At 43.4% G+C, this 23,761-nt stretch overlaps 1 protein-coding gene across 3 annotated transcripts; it reads right to left on the bottom strand.

Moving 5' to 3' along the window:
- Positions 1-10,871: 10,871 nt before the first annotated feature.
- prrx1b (paired related homeobox 1b) lies at positions 10,872-21,791 on the bottom strand. 3 transcript variants are annotated; one of them, XM_036978722.1, is made up of 5 exons: positions 20,654-21,791; positions 16,534-16,709; positions 15,196-15,377; positions 13,158-13,223; positions 10,872-12,856 (listed from the first exon to the last, which is right to left on the bottom strand). In XM_036978722.1, the coding sequence occupies exons 1-5, from the start codon at positions 20,898-20,900 to the stop codon at positions 12,724-12,726; spliced, it is 804 nt and encodes a 267-aa protein (XP_036834617.1). In that variant the 5' UTR covers positions 20,901-21,791; the 3' UTR covers positions 10,872-12,723. The 3 variants fall into 3 exon arrangements, with proteins under 3 accessions (XP_036834617.1, XP_036834615.1, XP_036834616.1); XM_036978721.1 differs by having other exon boundaries at positions 12,602-12,856; positions 13,162-13,223; positions 20,654-21,785; XM_036978720.1 differs by lacking the exon at positions 13,158-13,223 and having other exon boundaries at positions 20,654-21,785.
- Positions 21,792-23,761: the final 1,970 nt, after the last annotated feature.

A 23,761-nucleotide genomic window follows, 5' to 3' on the forward strand; every position in this document is an offset into this window, starting at 1 on the left:
ACATGTATGTAGTCTACTTTAACAACATGTATGTAGTCTACTATAACAACATGTATGTAGTCTACTATAACAACATGTATGTAGTCTACTATAACAACATTAATGTAGCCTACTATAACAACATGTATGTAGTCTACTATAACAACATGTATGTAGCCTACTATAACAACATGTATGTAGCCTGCTATTAACAACATGTATGTAGCCTGCTATTAACAACATGTACTGTATGTAGCCTACTATAACAACATGTATGTAGCCTACTATAACAGCATTAATGTAGCCTACTATAACAACATGTATGTAGCCTACTATAACAAAAGGTATGTAGCCTACTAAAACAGCATTAATGTAGTCTACTATAACAGCATTAATGTAGCCTACTATAACAACATGTATGTAGCCTACTATAACAACATGTATTTAGCCTACTATAACAACATGCATGTAGCCTGCTATAACAACATGTATGTAGTCTACTATAACAACATGTACTGTATGTAGCCTACTATAACAACATGTATGTAGCCTACTATAACAAAAGGTATGTAGCCTACTAAAACAACATTAATGTAGCCTACTATAACAGCATTAATGTAGCCTACTATAGCAACATGTATGTAGCCTACTATAACAACATGTATGTAGCCTACTATAACAACATGCATGTAGCCTGCTATTAACAACATGTATGTAGCCTACTATAACAACATGTATGTAGCCTACTATAACAACATTAATGTAGTCTACTATAACAACATGTATGTAGCCTGCTATAACAACATGTATGTAGCCTACTATAACAGCATGTATGTAGTCTACTATAACAACATTAATGTAGCCTACTATAACAACATGTATGTAGCCTACTATAACAACATGTATGTAGTCTACTTTAACAACATTAATGTAGCCTACTATAACAACATCTATGTAGCCTGCTATTAACAACATGTATGTAGTCTACTATAACAACATGAATGTAGTCTACTATAACAACATGTATGTAGCCTACTATTATCAACATGTATGTAGCCTCCTATTATCAACATATATGTAGCCTACTATAACAACATGTATGTAGCCTACTATAACAACATGTATGTAGCCTACTATAACAACATGTATGTAGCCTCCTATTATCAACATGTATGTAGTCTACTATAACAACATGTATGTAGTCTACTATAACAACATGTATGTAGTCTACTATAACAACATGTATGTAGTCTACTATAACAACATGTATGTAGTCTACTATAACAACATGTATGTAGTCTACTATAACAACATGTATGTAGTCTACTATAACAACATGTATGTAGCCTACTATAACAACATGTATGTAGCCTACTATAACAACATGTATGTAGTCTACTATAACAACATGTATGCAGTCTACTATAACAACATGTATGTAGCCTACTATAACAACATTTATGTAGCCTGCTATAACAACATGTATGTAGCCTGCTATTAACAACATGTATGTAGCCTGCTATTAACAACATGTACTGTATGTAGCCTACTATAACAACATGTATGTAGTCTACTATAACAACATGTATGTAGCCTACTATAACAGCATTAATGTAGCCTACTATAACAACATGTATGTAGCCTACTATAACAAAAGGTATGTAGCCTACTAAAACAGCATTAATGTAGCCTACTATAACAGCATTAATGTAGCCTACTATAACAACATGCATGTAGCCTGCTATAACAACATGTATGTAGTCTACTATAACAACATGTACTGTATGTAGCCTACTATAACAACATGTATGTAGTCTACTATAACAACATGTATGTAGTCTACTATAACAACATGTATGTAGTCTACTATAACAGCATTAATGTAGCCTGCTATAACAACATGTATGTAGCCTGCTATTAACAACATGTACAGTGCCTTGCGAAATTATTCGGCCCCCTTGAACTTTGCGACCTTTTGCCACATTTCAGGCTTCAAACATAAAGATATAAAACTGTATTTTTTTGTGAAGAATCAACAACAAGTGGGACACAATCATGAAGTGGAACGACATTTATTGGATATTTCAAACTTTTTTAACAAATCAAAAACGGAAAAATTGGCCGTGCAAAATTATTCAGCCCCCTTAAGTTAATACTTTGTAGCGGCACCTTTTGCTGCGATTACAGCTGTAAGTCGCTTGGGGTATGTCTCTATCAGTTTTGCACATCGAGAGACTGACATTTTTTCCCATTCCTCCTTGCAAAACAGCTCGAGCTCAGTGAGGTTGGATGGAGAGCATTTGTGAACAGCAGTTTTCCGTTCTTTCCACAGATTCTCGATTGGATTCAGGTCTGGACTTTGACTTGGCCATTCTAACACCTGGATATGTTTATTTTTGAACCATTCCATTGTAGATTTTGCTTTATGTTTTGGATCATTGTCTTGTTGGAAGACAAATCTCCGTCCCAGTCTCAGGTCTTTTGCAGACTCCATCAGCTTTTCTTCCAGAATGGTCCTGTATTTGGCTCCATCCATCTTCCCATCAATTTTAACCATCTTCCCTGTCCCTGCTGAAGAAAAGCAGGCCCAAACCATGATGCTGCCACCACCATGTTTGACAGTGGGGATGGTGTGTTCAGTGTAATGAGCTGTGTTGCTTTTAACCCAAACATAACGTTTTGCATTGTTGTCAAAAAGTTCAATTTTGGTTTCATCTGACCAGAGCACCTTCTTCCACATGTTTGGTGTGTCTCCCAGGTGGCTTGTGGCAAACTTTAAACAACACTTTTTATGGATATCTTTAAGAAATGGCTTTCTTCTTGCCACTCTTCCATAAAGGCCAGATTTGTGCAATATACGACTGATTGTTGTCCTATGGACAGAGTCTCCCACCTCAGCTGTAGATCTCTGCAGTTCATCCAGAGTGATCATGGGCCTCTTGGCTGCATCTCTGATCAGTGTTCTCCTTGTATGAGCTGAAAGTTTAGAGGGACGGCCAGGTCTTGGTAGATTTGCAGTGGTCTGATACTCCTTCCATTTCAATATTATCGCTTGCACAGTGCTCCTTGGGATGTTTAAAGCTTGGGAAATCTTTTTGTATCCAAATCCGGCTTTAAACTTCTTCACAACAGTATCTCGGACCTGCCTGGTGTGTTCCTTGTTCTTCATGATGCTCTCTGCGCTTTTAACGGACCTCTGAGACTATCACAGTGCGGTGTATTTATACGGAGACTTGATTACACACAGGTGGATTGTATTTATCATCATTAGTCATTTAGGTCAACATTGGATCATTCAGAGATCCTCACTGAACTTCTGGAGAGAGTTTGCTGCACTGAAAGTAAAGGGGCTGAATAATTTTGCACGTCCAATTTTTCAGTTTTTGATTTGTTAAAAAAGTTTGAAATATCCAATAAATGTCGTTCCACTTCATGATTGTGTCCCACTTGTTGTTGATTCTTCACAAAAAAATACAGTTTTATATCTTTATGTTTGAAGCCTGAAATGTGGCAAAAGGTCGCAAAGTTTAAGGGGGTCGAATACTTTCGCAAGGCACTGTATGTAGCCTGCTATAACAACATGTATTTCGCCTACTATAACAACATGTATGTAGTCTACTATAACAACATGTATGTAGCCTCCTATAACAACATGTATGTAGAATACTATAACAACATGTATGTAGCCTACTATAACAACATGTATGTAGTCTACTATAACAGCATCAATGTAGCTTGCTATAACAACATGTATGTAGTCTACTATAACAGCATTAATGTAGCCTGCTATAACAACATGTATGTAGCCTGCTATTAACAACATGTATGTAGCCTGCTATAACAACATGTATGTAGTCTACTATAACAGCATTAATGTAGCCTACTATAACAACATGTATGTAGTCTACTATAACAACATGTATGTAGCCTACTATAACAACATGTATTTAGCCTACTATAACAACATGTATGTAGCCTCCTATTATCAACATGTATGTAGCCTATTATAACAACATGTATGTAGCCTCCTATTATCAACATGTATGTAGCCTACTATAACAACATGTATGTAGCCTACTATAACAACATGTATGTATCCTACTATTATCAACATGTATGTAGCCTACTATAACAACATTAATGTAGCCTACTATAACAACATAACAACATGTATGTAGCCTACTATAACAACATGTATGTAGTCTACTATAACAGCATCAATGTAGCTTGCTATTACAACATGTATGTAGTCTACTATAACAGCATTAATGTAGCCTGCTATAACAACATGTATGTAACCTGCTATTAACCACATGTATGTAGCCTGCTATAACAACCTGTATGTAGTCTACTACAACAACATGTATGTAGTCTACTATAACAGCATTAATGTAGCCTACTATAGCAATGAGGTTGACTGGTCAGGGGCCCCTTCTGACCCAGTGACATTACTGCATGGAGAGACAGCAGCCAGCAGAGGGAGGAAGAGAGCTGTGTCACGCCCTGACCATAGTTTACTTTGTATTTTCTATGTTTTGATTGGTCAGGGTGTGATCTGGGTGGGCATTCTATGTTGGATGTCTTGTTTGTCTATTTCTATGTCTGGCCTGATATGGTTCTCAATCAGAGGCAGGTGTTAGTCATTGTCTCTGATTGGGAACCATATTTAGGTAGCCTGGGTTTCACTGTGTGTTTGTGGGTGATTGTTCCTGTCTATGTGTTTTCACCAGATAGGGCTGTTTAGGTTTTTGTTACGTTCATCACGTTCTTTATTTTGTAGTGTTTGTATTGATTCGTGTTTTATGTTTGTTCATTAAAACATGGATCGCAATCTACACGCTGCATTTTGGTCCGACTCTCCTTCTCACGAAGAAAACCGTTACAGAATCACCCACCACCAACGGACCAAGCAGCGTGTCAACAGGCAGCAGCAGCAGCGTAAAGAGGAATGGACATGGGAGGACGTTTTGGAGGGCAAGGGCTGTTACACTTGGGAGGAGATACTGGCTGGAAGAGATCGCCTCCCATGGGAACAGGTGGAGGCACTTAGGAGAGCAGAGGCAGCCGGAGAGAGGAGCCGGCGATATGAGGGAACACGGCTGGCAAGGAAGCCCGAGAGGCAGCCCCAAAAATTTCTTGGGGGGGGGCTAACAGGGAGTATGGCTACGCCAGGTAGGAGACCTGGGCAGACTCCCTGTGCTTACCGGGGGGCTAGAGAGACCGGACAGGCACCGTGTTATGCAGTGGTGCGCACGGTGTCTCCAGTGCGGGTGCATAGCCCGGTGCGGTATATTCCAGCTCCACGTGTCGGCCGGGCTAGATTGAGCGTCGAGCCTAATGCCATGAAGCCGGCTCTACGCAGCTGGTCCCCAGTGCGTCTCCTTGGGCCGGTTTACATGGCACCAGCCTTGCGCTCGGTTTCTCCGGTTCGCCTGCATAGTCCAGTGCGGGCTATTCCACCTCGCCGCACTGGCAGGGCGACCGTGAGCATTCAACCAGGTAAGGTTGGGCAGGCTCGGTGCTCAAGAGCTCCAGTGCGCCTGCACGGTCCGGTTTTTCCAGTACCACCTCCACACCCCAGCCCTCCGGTAGCAGCTCCCCGCACCAGGCTTCCTGTGCGTGTCCTCGGCCCAGTACCACCAGTGCCAGCACCACGCATCAGGCCTACAGTGCGCCTCGCCTGTCCAGCGCTGCCAGAGCCTCCCGCCTGTTTAGCGCTGTTAGAGCCTGCCTTCTCTACAGCGCTGCCGGAGTCTCCCGCCTGTTCAGAACTGCCAGTTAGCATAGAGCTGCCAGTTAGCATAGAGCTGCCAGTTAGCATAGAGCTGCCAGTTAGCATAGAGCTGCCAGTTAGCATAGAGCTGCCAGTTAGCATAGAGCTGCCAGTTAGCATAGAGCTGCCAGTTAGCATAGAGCTGCCAGTTAGCAAGGAGCTGCCAGTCTGCATAGAGCTGCCAGTCTGCATGGAGCTGCCAGTCTGCAAGGAGCCGCCAGAGCTGCCAGTCTGCAGGATGCCGCCAAAGCTGCCAGTCTGCAAGGAGCCGCCAGAGCTGCCAGTCTGCAAGGAGCCGCCAGAGCTGCCAGTTAGCATGGAGCAGCCAGGGCCGCCAGTCAGTATGGAGCAGCCAGGGCCGCCAGTCAGCATGGAGCAGCCAGGGCCGCCAGTCAGCATGGAGCAGTCAGGGCCGCCAGTCAGCATGGAGCAGCCAGAGCTGTCAGTCAGCATGGAGCAGCCAGTCAGCATGGAGCAGCCAGAGCTGCCAGTCAGCATGGAGCAGCCAGTCAGCATGGAGCAGCCAGAGCTGTCAGTCATCATGGAGCAGCCAGAGCAGTCTGCCAGCATGGAGCAGCCAGAGCTGTCAGTCAGCATGGAGCAGCCAGAGCAGCCAGTCTGTGTCGACCAGACTCTTCCAGATCTGCCAGTCGACCAGACTCTTCCAGATCTGCCAGTCGACCAGACTCTTCCAGATCTGCCAGTCGACCAGACTCTTCCAGATCTGCCAGTCGACCAGACTCTTCCAGATCTGCCAGTCGACCAGACTCTTCCGGATCTGCCAGTCGACCAGATTCTCCTGGATCCGCCAGTCAGCCAGGATCTTCCAGAACCGCCAGCCAGCCAGGATCTGCCGGATCCAACCACCTGCCTGAGCTTCCTCTCAGTGCTGAGCTTCTTCTCAGTGCTGAGCTTCCTCTCAGGGCTGAGCTACCCATCTGTCCCGAGTTACCTCTGTCCCGAGCTGTCCCTCTGTCCCATGTTATCATTGTGGTGGGTAACCTATTTAGGGACGTTTAGGAGGGGAATTAAAACTGTCATGGAGTGGGGTCCACGTCCAGCGCCAGAGCCGCCACCGCGGACAGATGCCCACCCAGACCCTCCCCTATAGGTTCAGGTTTTGCGGCCGGAGTCCGCACCTTGGGGGGGGGGGTACTGTCACGCCCTGACCATAGTTTACTTTGTATTTTCTATGTTTTGATTGGTCAGGGTGTGATCTGGGTGGGCATTCTATGTTGGATGTCTTGTTTGTCTATTTCTATGTCTGGCCTGATATGGTTCTCAATCAGAGGCAGGTGTTAGTCATTGTCTCTGATTGGGAACCATATTTAGGTAGCCTGGGTTTCACTGTGTGTTTGTGGGTGATTGTTCCTGTCTATGTGTTTTCACCAGATAGGGCTGTTTAGGTTTTTGTTACGTTCATCACGTTCTTTATTTTGTAGTGTTTGTATTGATTCGTGTTTTATGTTTGTTCATTAAAACATGGATCGCAATCTACACGCTGCATTTTGGTCCGACTCTCCTTCTCACGAAGAAAACCGTTACAAGCTGGTTATCTGATGAAGAGTCGTTCAGGCAGGTTAGCTCCCATTGTATGCCTATGTCCATGGGCAGACTGGCCATATGGCGGACTGGTCCAGTTTTTGCCATGTGGGACCGTATAACTTGTTTTTTTGTTTGTAAAATGACCATTATCTGGCTAATAACAGGGGGCCTCAAGGAAAAAAAGGGGATGGTGTAAGAAATGCCAGGGCTGATTTCTGGTCCCAGTCCGCACCTGCCTATGTCTGTATTTACCTGTTGGGCCCGAGCAGGCTAGTCACACTTTCTTGTAGCTTCTTGATGACCATCACAAACATTCTAGTACCGTAGTTCGTCCATTTACCTGTTGTTGAGTAGAGTGGTTGGTTAGGTGCCCTTTCCCAATGTGTAGACTATCTTCAAAAGGCCTTTATCATGGAGAACAACTCTGAATGCTAGATGGGTAAGGGCTAGGCTTGTATCGTAGGCCTTTCTAGCTTTAATCAGAAACAATCCTGTGATTAGGCTACATGATTCAGTTCTTCCATCAGCCAATCAGAAAATGGGAATGTAATATCAAATTGTGGTCACTGTCTTTGATATTGGATTGATTTGGTCAACCTTTGAAATACCAAGTAGCAAACATTAGTGACTGCGAAAACAAATGTAGTGCCATTTTGACGGAACAGTGTCATTTCTGGTGGTGTGGAAAGGGCCTATGGAGTAGATTACAGTAGGCTATAGGTCCATTTTTACAACATGAATTTAAAGATTCATGAACCAAAAACTATTATATAGACCTACGGGTAAGGAAACAGGAAGGATATGCTGCTTGGTTATTTTTGGGGTTGTAGAGGTCAGGCAACTCAGCCTGTGTTGCGTGCAGTGAGCTCTCCTCTCCGGCTCCCTTTTCCCACACATGATGAAAGCTGTCATGTTCTGAGCCAACACACGCATGTGTTCCACTCAGAGCAGCTCAAGCCAAACCCCTCAATCAATTTCTATTCATAAACGCCCTTTCAGCAGCAAATAGTGGAAATAGTTCAGCTGTGCCTGGGGAATATGTATTGCGCACAAGGGGAATCTGATGGTGATTATATTGTGACGATGTCTCGGAACACACGTCATGTCAGTCACCGTAATTGTTGTTTTGTTCTGTACCAGGCAGCCTCTCACCTCTCGGGGGCTGAGCAGGCCTACCAACCATGCCACAACAGTCGGTTTAGGGCCTACACAACCCAAATGTGTATTTCACAATAATTGGCTTTCTGTGAGTTGAGAAAAACATGGGGGTGATCTTTAGGCTGAAAATGGCATTTGTTTGCCTGGCATTTACATAAGCTTCCTGTTGTCAGACCGAAGCTACACACTAGGCCTAGCTAACAGAAATGACTTTGATATCAAATACAAACATGGTGAATGTTATTTATGATTTTAAATGTACAAATTTTCAAATTCCAATAAAGAAATGTGTGACGTAGCTAGCATTATGGCTTCAAGGTCGACTGATTATGTTCATAATGATAGTTGACTGTAGGCCACAGAGCTTTGTTTATCCTATGGCATCTGTATTTAAGAGAGTGTAGGCCTATAGCTCAACCTTTATTTAACTAGGCAAGTCAGTTAAGAACAAACTCTTATTCTACAATGACAGTCTACCCCAGCCAAACCCTCCCCTAACCCGGACAACTGTGCGCCACCCTATGGGACTCCTCAGCACGGCCAGTTGTGACACAGCCCGGGATTGAACCAGGGTGTGTAGTGCACCCCTAGCACTGAGAGGCAGTGCCTTATACCACTGCGCCACTCAGTCAACTTAACTCTCCTTGTGTGGAACCATGTGTCTACTATAACAACCTCCACAACACAGAACATTCTTTTGGTTGTTCACCCGAAACACACACTGTTAACAGCTGTGCAGTATTTCACTCAACCTCTTCAGCTCGAGTGTTTTCTGTGCAAAGCAAAACCTCTCACTATTATAAGATCTGTGATCATGTGGCACTGACAGCAGGGCGGTCGTGGGAAGTCCCTGGGAAGAGACGAGAGGGAAAAAGTGGGAGAAGGAGAAACAATAGGAAGAAGATGGACAATGACAGAAAAGAGAGGGATGAATAATGAAAGGAAGGAAAGGTAGATACAGGGTAGATGTGTGGAGGTTGAAGATGATGGTTCTTCTCTCTCTCTTCTCTCTCTCTCTCTTCTTCTCTCTCTCTTCTTCTCTCTCTCTCTCTCTCTCTTCCTCTCTCTCATCCTCTCTTTCACTCCGTCTCTCTCTTTCTCTCTCTCTCATCCCCTTTCTCATTCCCTCTCTCTTTCTCTCCTTCTCTCTCTCTCTATCATACCCCTCTCACTCACTCACTCCCTCTCTCTCTTTCTCTCTTTCTTTATATCTGTCTCTCACACTCACATAGACTCACCATACACACACACGTACACAGACTCCCCCCCCCCTCTCTCTGACTGTCTCCTCTGTAATGAGCTCCAGATGTGGAGCTGAGGGGGGGAGTGAAGGGGGAGGAGGGGCGTAGCAGCGTGCATGTCATCTGTGCGGGTGGAGAGAGAGACGCCCGTCCGAAGGGACCCTGTCAGGCCTGATGGAGTGGCCAGGGCCTGGGGCGAGGGGTGCGGAGGACAAGGGGCGAGGAGGGGTACAGGGGGACGAGGGTTAGAGGGGTGAGGAGGGGTACAGGGGGGAGGGGGTCAGAGAGGCTGTACATCTGGAATCACTTCAGGTCAGTCTGGCCTGGCCGTGAAAGGTGAGCCAGGGCGCCACTGTGCTGTGCAGACCTGCAATGACCACGCACCCCTGGTACCTAGTACTATCCCATATAGACTACCACACAGCAAACCTCCACAGTGACCAATGCCGTCACAAACCAATATGGTCAAAAACAAGCCCTAACACTGTCTTAAAATAGTCCCTTTCTCATACACAACAAGGTGTAGGGACGACAAGCTGTAAAATACATTGGATTGCGCTGCAGAGATGTCAAACACCAGCAGTTTTATGGCAGGATATTCAGTGTCAAGTTAAGTCAACTAGTGTTTGTTTACGACAGGTTATGAAGGGCCAGTGAGTAGAAACACCTCTCTCTGACAGCCGCTGAACACAAAGAGGCCACTGTGCCCACAGTTTTAGAGAGAGGATTTCCCTCCTCGTAAATATCTGTTTTTTAAAGATGGAATATTTTTGTTTGTGGTAATCAGCAGATCGTGAAAAGCTTGATGTTTTGGAGAGTAGCGTTATTCTGAAGAAGTCTGTCCCTGGGTTATAAAACACTTTTAAGTGGACATGCACAACTTTCAAAAGCCATTTTCCCTCCAAATGGTCACCAATTATTAGATTTTTTAAAAACAAATCCAATGTTTGAAATGGCCTCTGTTGCAGTTGCCGAATGGAAAAATGGCACTTGGTGTCATGGTTATTTTAAATTAATAAATTGAATGAATGATATCTATGGATATGGCCTCCTTAGGAGCATAATATTTGTTCCTTTTTATTTAGCAGAAGTCTTGAGCCATACCAAGATCCAAGTCACCGTAGAAAACAGTTAAATCAAGTACAGGCTTAACTGAATGAACCACAAAGACTGAATGCAATATTCCATTTTATTCAATAGTTTGGAGAATGGCCTCATCTCCGAGGGAAGATCCTCAGAGCCAGATGTGATGGCAGGTAGCTATGCGGGACTACTAGCCGGGCATCGAACCCCCCGCTGGGGTAAAGGAGTTACAATGACGCACCTTAAGGTTATTATAGCTGCTGGTGGTGGGGAGGTGAATGGTTGTTGAAAACTGTTGCTGAAAAACAGCAAGTGAGAGAACGAAGATAAGTTGACATATAAATACATCCCAAGACTTACGACCCATATTGGTTGAGAGAGAGGAAGGTGATAATTGCCAAAGTGAGCCCATAGGTTAAACATCAAGCGTGAGGAATGTGCATAACGGTGCCGTGCTTATAGGCTATAGGGTCAATAGGTGAATGTCATTCTGCACGTGGCTAATAGGAAAGAGGAGAAGAAACAAGACACTATGCCCCTAGAATAGGAAACACAGTGAATTATGTTATGCTTCCTGGATGAAGTTAAACAAGCATTCACACCGGCCTTCCTGATTGAACTTTGGTAAATTACATTTGATATGATTCCCTTTGGGAAATTCTAAATATTCTAAAATTCTAGATATTCAAAAATTCTAAATATATAAAAAATCTAAATATTAATAAAATTCTAAATATTCAAAAATTCTAAAAATTCCTAGATATTCTAAAATTCTAAATATTCTAAAATTCTAAATATTCTAAAATTCTAAATATTCTAAAATTCTAAAAATTCCTAGATATTCTAAAAAAATTCTAGATACTCTAAAAGTGGCCTCCACATCTTTCTATTTAAATAGTTTAAATCTCATGTAGATATCGTGGCTGGATAGTGCAACCCTCAAATAGCTTTCAACCGTGTAAGTCTGACACAGTGGCATTACTTTGCTTGAGTTTATTAATATACATGATTATCTGTTACAAATAAAGAATATCATACATAGATTAAGCGAAACTACGGTCTTGGATTCAGAAATAGGTTACATTAGCCTTTCCTGTATAGTGTACCATGGCATTATATGAATCAAAATGCGCCGGGAAAAAGGGTTTGCTTGTCAGTGGAATAAAATGGAAAGACATGTGAGAAGAAAAAATATTAAAATGTATAAATGTTTGTAACCTCCCAAGGATAAGTCCTTGTTGATGTTGTTGTTGTTGTTGATCAGGAAGTTACTCATCCCATTCTGCTGTTATAATCCTATTGAATGCTCTATAATAAAAATACAGGAAACTCCATTTGAAAAGTCGTCCATCCTGGTGTCTCCTCCTCATCTCCTCCTCACCCCAAGGAAGTGGTCACTGTGGTCTTGACCGTGAATAAAACTAGAAATGGACACTGACAGCCTGACAGTCAGATTGATTCGGTCAGGATTTCCATATCTTTGGAGACTAGCCTTTCATTCAGTCAAAACCAAATTGAAAGAAAGAATAAAAACAGTCATTTGCTACAGCATCCAGTCCCAGTCTAGATGTCTTTGGTTTAATTGGTTGATCTCTTTGGTTTAATTGGTTGATCTCTTTTGTTTAATTGGTTAGTACAGACAGCGACAGTTCAGCGATGCTCAGGATAGGAGAGACGCGGCTCACAGAAACAGCCTCTCGTGATTCCCTCGCGTCGCTTGCTTTCTCATCAGATGCTTCAGGTTTGCGGACAGTATAGGAAGCAGGTCCATCGCTATAGCTCCGGAACGAGAGGAGACTTCAAGCTAAAATGGAGGGCAGATCTTAATCATCCCTGTGGGGGCCAGGCAGGGTTCTTACTGTCTGTCTGTGTGGGACAGACGTGTGAGAGAGAGAGAGAGAGACCCCAGCCCCACCATGAAGCCTCTCTCTCCCCCCTCTCTCCTCAGTTGACCGTGGGCACGTGGTTCAAGCTGTACTCCTTAGCTTTGAGCCGCAGGTTGGCGATGCTGTTAGCCATGTTCATTCCCTGGGATGTATTGGGGTTGGAGCATGTGGGGGGGTAGGTTGCCATGGCACTGGAGGAGAGAACGGTACAGAGGGCAAAGGTCAGATAGAATTGTAACCCGCGGCGATGGAGCCAACATGACAATGTGAGTTCAACTAGAATAGCATTGTTATTAACATCACAGAGCTCATCATGAGGAAAAACATAAAATGTGTTTAATTGTTCATTGCTGTAAAAGTCAAGATTTTGGCAGTCTTTTTAATGATGACTGAATAATTCATTTGTTTTGACTTACTCTGGAAAATACCAAGACACATCAAGCCAAAAAATAAAAAAAATAAGGGACCACATGTAGTAAAGTGAAAGAGTACTTGCTTTGTGAGGGCAGCATTTTCTGTGGCACTCGCATTGGCACTCCCTCCGGCATTGGGTACCAGCTTAATAAGAATATATAAATGGTGATGTATGTGTTAGCACCACATTAGTGTGATATTATTCACTGGCATTACTTCTGGTCATGTGACTATCCACTATAGTGAGTACAGCCGGGCCAGAAAGCCATCCCAATTTAGTCATTTAGCAGACGCTCTTATCCAGAGCGACTTGCCTACATTTTATTATTTGTCCCCCGTGGGAATCAAACCCACAACCTTGGCGTTGCAAGCTCCATGCTCTACCACCTGAGCCACATGGGGGGGGGGGGGTTTACTGTAAATCACAACCAATGTAACCAGAGGCACAAAAAATCCTGCCCAGTGGAGCCTGCTGTTGCTCTAGTGTTTATTATTTGGTATTGTATAACAGAGAAGGTCACAGGGATCAACAGTGGATTTCATACGGTTTGTTTTCAGATTATCACCTCATCACGAGGGCCATTGGATCTCTCATTCCTCCCTCGTGTTAAGGAGAATGGAGAAAAGGAATGAAAAGAGAGAAAGACTGGCCTGTTTACAGATACTCTGTAGTTTTAGAAATAGGACTCAATCTATATTGTGCCACCATAGATTATACAAAACATTCATGCACTGTGTTTTTAGAATATTAGTTTGTGATGGGTATAAGAAAGGTCATTGGAGAGAGTGTAGAACTGGCAAAAACTGAGAGATGGAGAGGAAAGTATAGGCCTGACTGAATTCAACCACTAAAACTATGAAAGGAGAGGGGGTTGGAGGTTAGGGGTGGTGGGGTGTTAGTGAGAGGCGAGGGGGTTGGAGGTTAGGGGTGGTGGGGTGTTAGTGAGAGGAGAGGGGGTTGGAGGTTAGGGGTGGTGGTGTGTTAGTGAGAGGAGAGGGGGTTGGAGGTTAGGGGTGGTGGGGTGTTAGTGAGAGGCGAGGGGGTTGGAGGTTAGGGGTGGTGGGGTGTTAGTGAGAGGAGAGGGGGTTGGAGGTTAGGGGTGGTGGTGTGTTAGTGAGAGGAGAGGGGGTTGGAGGTTAGGGGTGGTGGTGTGTTAGTGGAGAGGAGAGGGGGTTGTAGGTTAGGGGTGGTGGGGTGGTGGTGTGTTAGTGAAAGGAGAGGGGGTTGGAGGTTAGGGGTGATGGGGTGGTGGGGTGTTAGTGAGGTGAGAGGGGTTTGGAGGTTAGGGGTGGTGGGGTGTTAGTGAAAGGAGAGGGGGTTGGAGGTTAGGGGTGATGGGGTGTTAGTGAGGTGAGAGGGGTTTGGAGGTTAGGAGTGGTGGGGTGGTGGGGTGTTAGTGAGAGGAGAGGGGGTTGGAGGTTAGGGGTGGTGGGGTGTTAGTGAGAGGATAGGGGGTTGGAGATTAGGGGTGGTGGGGTGTTAGTGAGAGGAGAGGGGAGAGGGGGTTGGAGGTTAGGGGTGGTGGGGTGTTAGTGAGGGGAGAGGGGGTTGGAGGTTAGGGGTGGTGGGGTGTTAGTGAGGTGAGAGGGGTTTGGAGGTTAGGGGTGGTGGGGTGTTAGTGAAAGGAGAGGGGGTTGGAGGTTAGGGGTGATGGGGTGTTAGTGAGGTGAGAGGGGTTTGGAGGTTAAGAGTGGTGGGGTGGTGGGGTGTTAGTGAGAGGATAGGGGGTTGGAGATTAGGGGTGGTGGGGTGTTAGTGAGAGGAGAGGGGAGAGGGGGTTGGAGGTTAGGCGTGGTGGGGTGTTAGTGAGGGGAGAGGGGGTTGGAGGTTAGGGGTGGTGGGGTGTTAGTGAGGGGAGAGGAGATGGGGTTGGAGGTTAGGGGTGGTGGGGTGGTGGGGTGTTAGTGAGAGGAGAGGGGGTTTGGAGGTTAGGGGTGGTGGGGTGTTAGTGAGGGGAGAGGGGGCTGGAAGTGGCATTAAGGAAGGGGTGGTAGGGTTAAAGTGTGGTTATTGCAGGAGCAAGGGGTGAGAGAGGGAGCCGAAAACATCTGTGTTTTCGGTGAAAGGGGTAGAGCTATGACAATGATAGGAAGGGGGGGGGGCGAGAGGGTCTACCTGTAAGGAGAGGCACTGCCCCAGGATAGGTAGTCATTTGGGCGGGGGGCCGGACGGGGTACGATGGGCTGCTCCACGGCCGTGACGTCCCCAGAGTAGGACTTAAGGAGCGAGGCGTTCTTGCTGGCCAACATGGCTCGCTCGTTCCGACGAAACTTTGCTCTTCTATTCTGAAACCACACCTGGGAAAAATACATACAAATGAGCGCACATTCAAATAATTAATGTACAGTAGTCCCTCAAATATAACCAGTCCAATTAATTTAGCTACAGTTTATAAACTACTTTTAATACTGATATAAATCCTTCACACTATATCTCTATGTAAAGTGTTATTCATATCTTAATATTTCAGAACTTATATCATATTTAACTCCTGAATTCAATTCAACACACACACACACACACACACACACACACACACACACACACACACACACACACACACACACACCACATGCCTCCTTTGTTAGCAGATCAAGGGCCTGACTGGGGAACTAATAATGCCGTTCCTCACTCTGAAATCAAATCCATTATTAAACGTTTTGGGAGCGCCGAGGCTCGGGAGGCACAGCTTACGCAGCGCCTCAGGAATGAGCCCAAAGTCTCTTTTATCAAAGGATTTCTGCATCCCGCTCTGGTACGAATTAATCACAGATGTTCGCTCTCTCTCCTTCACGCTCTTGTTCAGTCTCTCCCTTTCTCTCTCTTTCTCCATCTCTCTCTCTCTCACACACACACGCACCCACACATACACAACTGTGCCATCAAGATCTACCCAATGTTTTTAATAAATATCATACATTTGTCTGATATAGAGAAATAGCCTGCAAGGTCCTTGGGTCCTAATAGTTTCCATGATTAGAGGACACAAGAACGTGGGAGCCTGAGGATCACCTATTAGGATTATGCTGTGGAGTCCTCTTTATGATGAGATAACACAAGAATGTGGGAGCCTGAGAATCACCTATTAGGATTATGCTGTGGAGTCCTCTTTATGATGAGATAACACAAGAACGTGGGAGCCTGAGGATCACCTATTAGGATTATGCAGTGGAGTCCTCTTTATGATGAGATAACACAAGAATGTGGGAGCCTGAAGATCACCTATTAGGATTATGCTGTGGAGTCCTCTTTATGATGAGATAACATAAGAACGTGGGAGCCTGAAGATCACTTATTAGGATCACCTGGCTGGGGCTATTAGGATTACAGTATGCTAATGACTGGGAGGTCGTGGTTCTCTGTGGCTCAGTTGGTAGAGACGATGAGGCCACCCAAACTAAAAATATATGCTTAGGATAAAAGCGTCTGCTAAATGGCATAATGTGATCCTACCTGCACCCGTGCCTCTGTGAGGTTGACCCTGCGTGCCAGGTCCTCTCTGACGAAGGCGTCAGGGTAGTGTGTCCTCTCAAACACCCTCTCCAGAGCCTGCAGCTGGCTGCTGTTGAACGTAGTTCTGTTCCTCCTCTGTTTCCTCTTCTTCTTCTCCTCTGCGTTCAGCTGCTCATCTACAACACAACATCATGGTCAGACACAGGAAATACTTCGCACAGACTAACTGTAGAATATGATCTGTGATCTAACAGAAACAGTAAACATCCTCTCACTGTTGGCTGTCTGCTCCCAATAAGTATTTTTATATCCTACATGTGTTTATCCCATTTATACGCATACAGGTTCACACAGATAAACATACTACGATAGAGATATATGTTATATTTTATACGGTGTATAAGGTACTGAATACAGGTAGACACACATAGGCTTACAGTACATAAACACTTCCTATCAATAGCACCATATTGTCTCTCAAGTGTGTTCACTGTGGACTGTTTCTACAACCCAGTTTGTTGTCATCATGTAATGTAATGAGAGAAAGAGGGAAAGATAGAGGGGGGGGGGGGAAGAGAGAGAGAGAAAGAGAGAGAGAGACATCGTTACAACACTGTATATAGCCATAATATGACATTTGAAATGTCTCTATTCCTTTGGAACCTTTGTGAGTGTAGTGTTTACTGTACATTTTTTATAGTTTATTTCACTTTTGTTTATTATCTAGTCCACTAGATTTGGCAATGTTAACATGTTTCCCATGCCAATAAGGCCCTTTGAATTTAATTTAATTGAATTGAGAGGGAAAGTGAGAGAGAGGGGAGAGAGCGAGAGAGAGAGAGAGAGAGAGAGAGAGAGAGAGAGAGAGAGAGAGAGAGAGTGAGAGTGAGGGGGAGAGAGCATTAGAGAGTGAGAAGACTTTTCTTGTCAATCACCAACTATGTATGCTTTATTTCTCTCCTCAGAGGATGTATAACCTCTTCTATGACTTTATTGTACTGAGAATGTTATAATTGTTACTGTTGCTACAGTGGGCGAACGTGTGAATCCAAATTAAGCCTACAAGTCTCTTTTGGGGGATAGTTGCACCATTTCACGCGGAAGAACAACCATTTACAGTTCTCAGTAAGTTCCCACAATGTTGTCATCTTTTACCCATTCATCAACGGAAAACCATGATGAATGCACTGAACAGCCATAAAGTTCATATTAAAAGGCCTATTCTCTTAGTAAGTTTATGTTCTTTATAGCAAGGCAACACAGAATGGAGTATATATTAAACTTCATGTTTCTCTTTATTTTACCATTTTCTGTCGCCTATCGCTGTGGTTGGCCTTGTGGTCGAAAATTTGGAAGACTCAAGAAGGTCCCAAATATGTAGGTTTTATATCAGGAATACACCCGGAGAGACTAATAATTCAAAAAAAAATTGCGCACAGTCGACATTGGGAACACAGTCGACATTGTGAACACAGTCGACATTGGGAACACAGTCGACATTGGGAACACAGTCGACATTGGGAACACAGTCGACATTGGGAACACAGTCGACATTGTGAACACAGTCGACATTGTGAACACAGTCGACATTGGGAACACAGTCGACATTAGGAACACAGTCGACATTGGGAACACAGTCGACATTGTGAACACAGTCGACATTGGGAACACAGTCGACATTAGGAACACAGTCGACATTAGGAACACAGTCGACATTAGGAACACAGTCGACATTAGGAACACAGTCGACATTGTGAACACAGTCGACATTGGGAACACAGTCGACATTGGGAACACAGTTCCAGGGCTATAAGAGGCTTATCTTAATTATACCATTAATTATCAAATACTGTGTAAAAAAAAGTTTGAAACTAGAATGTATAAAATACATGTATTATGTTGTGCTAATCATTTATATTAATCTGAAACCAATTGTGAATTCTGTAAAGTTGCAATTGCACTCATTGTAACAGGGTATCTTGTTGTAAACTAATGATAAAAGAACAACTGCTAAGTCACCGCGTAGCAGCAGACGATATAACAGGACATAAAGGCTATTTCTGTTATTATGTTACTCATATCAATTACATGTATCATAGCGTAATGGGCGTGGGAAATGGGCTTCAAAAATCATTATTAGGCTAAATAATTGTGCATAAAAAAATATACACATTTTTACAATACAACGATTGCCAAAATAATATAATCGATATAGGCTATTTGTTTCTATCAAAATTAGCTGAGGTTTATTCGTTGCCAAAAAGGATCATTTGTAAGTTTCGAAATTACAAATTTAAACATGAACTGTAAATCGATAGGATAGTTCTGCACTAGGAAAATACCCACTGGGCACAAATGTCAGTTCAACGTCTAGTTTTGATTTACATTTGGTTGAGTTGTCAACTAAGGTGAATTCAAAGTGAAATCAACCAACAATGTCACTATGTCATTGGATTTAGGTTGCAGGTTGGGTGAAAAAAAACAACTAAGACCCTTACATTGATGACTCTTGCAAATCCAAACTGTTTTCCACGTCATCAATTATTTTATTTTTTAATGGTATGGAAACAACGATTATTCAACCCGTTTTTGCCCAGTAGGTATGTTGTTTGTCCCTGCTAAAATAATACATTAAAACCATGTTATTATGTGAAGGCCTAAGAAATATAATAATCTGAGCTGAAAACATAAGACCAAAGGTGCAGTTGTTGTTTGCATACTGACAAATGGCGTGATGTGACTGGATGGAGGCTGATCGAACCACATAAGAAACCTTTTATGTGGTAAACGGGGTGAAAACCATTCAATTTCAACCGATGCCTATAATCATGATGATTTAGGCCTTAACCAAATTATAGTAGTCTAGAGCCTACTGCGATCTGGCTCCATGAAAAAAATGTTTATGGGAATTAGTTAAAGCTCGTGTGAAATTGTTGGTAATATATTTTAAAAGTAAGAAAATTCACAACGATGATTTATGGGCTTTGCATAATGTTAATTGTCCAAGCTATGTGTTCCTCCTCCTAATATTACACGTTTTTTTTGCTTGTTTTCTATAGGCCTAAATGTGTGTACGAATACCAAACATTACACAAACATCCCAACATGATTCATTACGGAACATAGTTATTCTTGACAAGCAGATCTAATGACGTTGTGTTATTTGATCCCATAATTGTCACAGCCACGTCAACAGGACACATCCGATAATTATGACAAATTATTATGTAGAAATATTCTGAAGTTGTTTGACAAGCGAAATAACTGTGAATTAACGACATAAACCTTACCCACGTTTCTCACATACCTCTCCTCGAGGTCCGATTTACCCGTAAAATAACAATAACACTCATTAAACCCTAACGTTTCTGTCAACCTCTCCAAATGACTCTGGATTGGAGGGCGTATCACCTGGGACCTGACGGGTTCATTTACTCTCTCAACAGTATGGCTGAATGGGGAAAACCCGCTGTGTTCTTTTGCTTTTAATGGGGTGTATCCAAATTGACTTCAGTCTCCTCTATCGCATTTAAAAAAAATAAAATTATAGACAAACCACATTTCAGGCTATCCTCCTGACCCATCTAAGTCATCAAGGCAGTTGTGGACGCCTCCATAGTAGTGTTTGTTTTGATTTATTATTGTAAAGCTTGACTTTTCCATAATATTTATTTTTGTTGACTATATCCACCAACATCGCCATACTTCGTTGACGTCAAAGTGTTAATGGTAAATGAATGGTCGTTTTCAGTGTAGTCGTCAGAGACGATATATTACCACGAATCACGAAGGACTCTATATTTCAACGGGGAAAGACTGTGCAAGACTTAATGAAAATAAATGAAAGTAGCTTGCAGTATATACGGTATTTGTTCACACTGTACACTGCAATTCTTCTCCAAAGAGACCCACTCAAATTACCGATGGCGCACACCGAAATGGGTTCAAACCTCAAATCATGCGGATTATTTTGCGAATTATTAACAACGTGGGTTCCTATAGTTTACACGATATAGACCTAGCCTGCATTTGCTAATGTAGCCTAATAATCAATTTCTGCGTTAAGGTGTTAATCAGTCCCGAGTGTATAGGCTGCACTTGGTGTCCACTTCTTACTTACTCTCCTGCTGGGTGGTGTCGCTCCCACTGGTCAGCCCCGGGGACTCCAGCATATTCCTCCCTGCCTCACCGACACTCTCGTCCGCCTGTGTCCCAACCATTTCCCTGGCCTCCTCCAGATCCAACAGGTGGCTCACGGAGAAGTTCTTTTTGGCTTGAAGGTTTTCCAGATTCGATGTAATCGGACTCTCCAAGCGATTTGATATCGTTGCTTGCCTGTCCCTTACATGTGCATAGCTAGAAGTCATGACGCAAATAGGATACAGTAGAAAAAAACTGAGCAATAATAATAAGCGAGCCAAATGTATCCTTGCACATAGAACGCACGAACAGGAACAGCGCCTACAAACCAGCCGGAGAAACCTCAGTTTTCCAAGCAAAGCACAGTTGCTGCTCACATCCAGACGCAGCAGCGGCAGTAAACCAAACTTCTACAGATAGAAGAAAAAAGCTTTTCCTCTTGTTTGTTTTCCCTCGATCACAAATCTCTACGCATCCGGTCCATCCATACACGCGCATAAACAACAAATAGAGTCTCCATATAAAATCACAGCGTCCTGCATCTGGGTTTTCAAGAAGTCCTCTTAAAAAGTCCTCCCCACTTCCCACTCCTGTTGACTCACGGTCGCAACTGACTGAGCTTAACTGATGCCGAACAGATGCGCTCGTGTGTGCGTAAAGCTGGCTCAGCTCAGGGCTGAACGCACTGGGAAACTGACTCTGCAATGGCTAAGGCACCTTTCTTGGAACTATTGCTTTTTCTCAGTGAGAATCAGTCGACTCTCTCATGCTTTCCCTTCACTCTCTCTCTGTTTCTCTCAGTCTCTGCTTCTCTCTTGCTCTGGCACTTCAAATGAGGCGCACGCTGGCACGCTGCGGATGCTGCCTGAACCAGCCGGGGAGTAAATGAAACTCTGAGACTCCTGGGAGGGTAGTTGGACCATAATAGGAGTCCGTAATTACGTGGCGATGCTTGTGTGCTGTTTCTGACGTTTCACAGAGCCCCTCGCTACGCTCCCGTCCTCCTCAAGCTCTACCCTCCCCTTTCAGCAGCAAACAACCACACCAACAACATCTCCACCACCCAAAACCCACTGATTAAGGCTTTTTAACGAATCTCTGGCAACCTTAACCAACCTCTTGGACCCCGCGGCGGGAAGAGCCCCAGGAGCTCTGGAGGGGAGGGATAATTATCACCCCATGTGATGATAGCGTCAGTAAAGAGATTTTAACTGTCCGGGTATATCGGCCCCAGACCAACCCAATCACTATTACTGTTCAGGACGATTTATTGTCAATGTCTCCTCGTAAAACTGTTATCAGAACAGCAATTATGCAGTATACTTTGAATACCCACATATCTGATGAACATGTGGCCCATGGCGACATGTTCATTAGATATGTGGGTATTCAAAGTATACTGCATAATTGCTGTTCTGATAACAGTTTTACGAGGAGCCATTGACAATAAATCGTCCTGAACACAAATAAAGAACCTCTCATTTCCAGCTCATATAGCTAGCTCAAAATAATACAAAATAAAAACAATGGTAACCAATACATTCTTAATTAATCAACTGTAATGATGCCGTTATTGGCATTGCTTAGCTATGATTCACCCTGGCACACAATAGGCTATAACCAAAGCCAAACCCCAGACATTTTAATAGGCTGCACAAGCCGTTGTCTGACAAACATACATTTGTAATACTTTGGGTTTAGTGCAAAATTATATTCAGAATTGTTGGAATTGGGGTCTCATTTTGTGTGCGCTCTGACTGGGGGTCTTGACAGGGGGGCTCGGGGTGGGATGGAGGAATGGAGGGATGGAGGGAGTGACGTGTTTAGATGGCAGGAGTATAGACCCGCTATAGGCTCCATACTGCCATAGACATCCCGTAGATTCCAGCCCCTGATCTGGGAAAAGAACCCTTGATGCCATCAAAGGGACGCGGATTGAATCCAGATGTTATTTTCTCGTTCTTTCCATGTATTTAATGAAGGCGCGGGGATAGAGTAGTGTTTTTCATCATTAGTTTTCCCTCCAGATTTTTTTTCCCTGCCTACACGTTCATTCCAGTGCCAGTGTCGAAAGCCTCCCCAACAGTCTCGGCCTAAACCTCAAAGCTCCATCTAGGCTACTCTTTTCACTCCCGCTTAAATAATGTTATACGACAAAGTTACGACAAAACCTATTCCTTCATGTTTGTCTGGCCAAAAAGAAAGGTCAATGTTACTCTGTATGAAATGTGCCATCCGAAGTCTGGCCTGACCTTTGGAACTATAGGTCCATTCCGGCAAAAAAAATATATATTCATATGATTATTTCTAATTTAAACTCCTTATAGCCTGCATACTGATATGCACATGTAAGCGTGGCACATGTATGTACAAATATAGTATTCAAAGTAGCAAAGGGAAGTTTCAGGAGAGGAGAATATTTGTGAAATGTTTTTTAACATCAGCTATTGCCGCCTAAATGCCCATAAAAGCCCCAATCTCTGCACATTTGCAAGGGTCAAGCAAACATGTTTTGCTCGATAAAGGTCCAAACGTAAACAGCACTTTTGTAATTAATATGTAATTAAAAAGCAGAAACATAGTTACCAATCCATCCAAGGAATCAAATTACGCCCATGCGCTATAGTTGAGTCTTTACACACGTGGACCATTGACCCTTGATTGTCATTTCAGGCAAAGGCAATGATTAGTCTGACAAAAAAACCATACTAATTCACCGTTAATATGTTAATGGTTATATAAAAAAGCACAAATAAATCAACATTTGAGTTGCCATGTCTCCATTATGTTTAACTTCTAGGATTTTTTTTCACCGATTTTTTTATCCTTTTAAAACGTAATAAGCTCAAATGCACCGACATATTACGAACAATGGGGAAGAAACAACGAATGTAACAGTGAAATACCGTTATTGCCTTGCTGTAAACCGATGTCTAAGATTCAATAAGATCATTTGATAACACACTTTACACCTAATTTTGGCCATCTTCATAACAGTTCAATCATTGTTTCGTGCATATTATGTGTAGTTAAGGAATTCTCTCTGGATATTCAAAGAGTGGCTACAGGCATAAGAGAAACGTAAGGT

Source organism: Oncorhynchus mykiss, chromosome 5 (genome assembly GCF_013265735.2).
Source record: "Oncorhynchus mykiss isolate Arlee chromosome 5, USDA_OmykA_1.1, whole genome shotgun sequence".
Classification (NCBI taxonomy): domain Eukaryota; kingdom Metazoa; phylum Chordata; class Actinopteri; order Salmoniformes; family Salmonidae; genus Oncorhynchus; species Oncorhynchus mykiss.